The 2,110-nt window shown below is 45.5% G+C and overlaps 1 protein-coding gene across 2 annotated transcripts in view; it reads left to right on the forward strand.

The window, feature by feature from the left end:
* Nucleotides 1-635: 635 nt before the first annotated feature.
* The window catches only part of NGDN (neuroguidin), a 7,372-nt gene continuing 5,897 nt past the window's right edge, over nt 636-2,110 (forward strand). The window contains exon 1 of one of the 2 annotated variants that reach the window (XM_015850648.2): nt 636-767. In XM_015850648.2, coding sequence (XP_015706134.1) covers nt 717-767 — 51 coding nt within the window. In that variant the 5' untranslated portion in view covers nt 636-716. The remainder of the gene's footprint in view (nt 768-2,110) is intronic. The other variant, XM_015850647.2, reaches the window with a different exon arrangement.

Consider the following 2,110-nt stretch of genomic DNA (forward strand, 5'->3'; position numbering starts at 1 on the left):
GGGCCTAAAATTGGACTTTTTCGTCCCAAAATTGGACTTTTTAGCCCCAAAATTGGCCATTTCAGCCCCAAATTTCGCCATTTTGGGCCCAGAATTCCACATTTTTTACCCCAAAGTGAGACTTTTTAGCCTCAAAATTGGACATTTTTGACCCAAAATTGGACTTTTTTGACCCAAAACGTTCCTTTTTAGCCCCAAAATCTGCTATTTTGGCTCATTTTTGACCCAAAAAGGGACTTTTTAGCCCCAAAATTGGACATTTTTGGCTCCAAATCCAACATTTTTGGCCCAAATTTGGACTTTTTTGACCCAAAATCGGCGTTTTTAGCCCCAAAATGGTGCTTTGAAGTGGGATTGAAATAAAGGCTGTAATAAATGGGCGGATTTTGGGCTGAATTCGGCGGATTTTGGTTAATAATGGCGGCTCGTGGGCGGGATTTGGGGTCGGATCTCGCGAGATTTGGGGCTCGGTTGAAAACGGGGCGAATTTGGGTCATTTTGGGTCGATTTGGGGCTTTTTGGTTATTTCGCCTTCTCATTGGGCGAGCCGCGCGTCCATCACTCTGAGCCCCGCCTCTTCCTCCCCGTGAACCAATCGCGGATTGTGGGTGGGTTCATTGCCGTGCTCTGAGCGCTCCCATTGGCTGAGCGCTCTTCTGCCGCGCTCCTATTGGCTGAGAAGCCGGTTTCCGGTTCCGGTGGGAGTCAGGAGCAAGATGGCGGCTGTCGGGGAGGCCGTGACGCTGTTGAAGGAGCTTCGAGAGGAGGTGGGACCCCAAATAGCCGGAATTTAACCCAAAATACCCGGAATTTAACCCAAAATCAGCCCCAATTCCATCCATAGACCCTCAAGAACCATCCGAGGCCTTTAAAATCAACCAAAATCGCTTAAATTCGCCCCAAATTGGCCAAATGGCCCGAAATGAGGCAAAAATGGGCCAAAATGACCCAAAATCCCCCGATTTTACCCCAAAAAGCACCAAAATCCCATTAATTTACCCCAAAATCACCCGAGTTTCACCTTAAATGCCCCAAATTCGGCTCAAAATGGCCCCAAATTGCCCCAAAATGGCCCAAAATCCTTTAATTTTGCCTCAAAAAGCCCCAAAATCCTCAAAATTTACCCCAAAATGGCCCCAAAATCCCCCAAATCACCCCAAAATTACCCCAAATCCCCTCGATTTGGCCTAAAATTGCCCAAAATCCCCCGAATTTCCCCCAAAATGGCCCCAAAACACCCCCAAATCCTTTAATTTTACCTCAAAAAGCCCCAAAATCCCTCAAATTTACCCCAAAATGGCCCCAAAATCCCTTAAATCAACCCAAAATTACCCCAAATCCTCCAAAATGGCCCCAAAATCGCCTCAATTTTGCCTAAAATTGCCCAAAATCCCCAAAAATTCCCCCAAAATTGCTCCCAAAATGGCCCCAAAATCCTTCAATTTTGCCCCAAAAAGCCCCAAAATCCCCCAAAATGGCCCCCAAATCGCCTTTATTTTGCCTATAATTGCCCAAAATCCCCAAAATTTACCCCAAAATTGCACCCCAAATGGCCCCAAGACACCCCAAAATGGACCCAAAATCCTGTAATTTTGTCCCAGAAAGCCCCAAAATCCCCCAAATTTAACCCAAAATTGACCCAAAATCCCTTAAATCAACCCAAAATTGCCCCCAAATCCCGTCGATTTTGCCTCAAATTGCCCAAAATCCCCCAAATTTCCCCCAAAATGGCCCCAAAACAGCCCAAAATGGACCCAAAATCCTGTAATTTTGTCCCCAAAAGCCCCAAAATCCCTCAAATTTACCCCAAAATCCCCCCAAATGGCCCCAAAATCGCCTCAATTTTGCCTCAAATTGCCCAAAATCCCCAAAATTTCCCCCAAAATTGAACCCAACAGCCCCAAAATGGACCCAAAAACTGGGGTTTTTTGGTCCCAAAATTGGACTTTTTTGACCCAAAATTGGACGTTTCAGCCCCAAATTTCACAATTTTGGACCCAGAATTTCACATTTTTTACCCCAAAATGAGACTTTTTAGCCTCAAAATTGGACATTTTTGACCCAAAGTTGCCCAAAATTGGGGGGTTTTGACCCAAAATTTCAGGGTCAG

This window comes from Coturnix japonica, unplaced genomic scaffold (assembly GCF_001577835.2).
Source record: "Coturnix japonica isolate 7356 unplaced genomic scaffold, Coturnix japonica 2.1 chrUnrandom498, whole genome shotgun sequence".
Taxonomy (NCBI): Eukaryota; Metazoa; Chordata; class Aves; order Galliformes; family Phasianidae; genus Coturnix; species Coturnix japonica.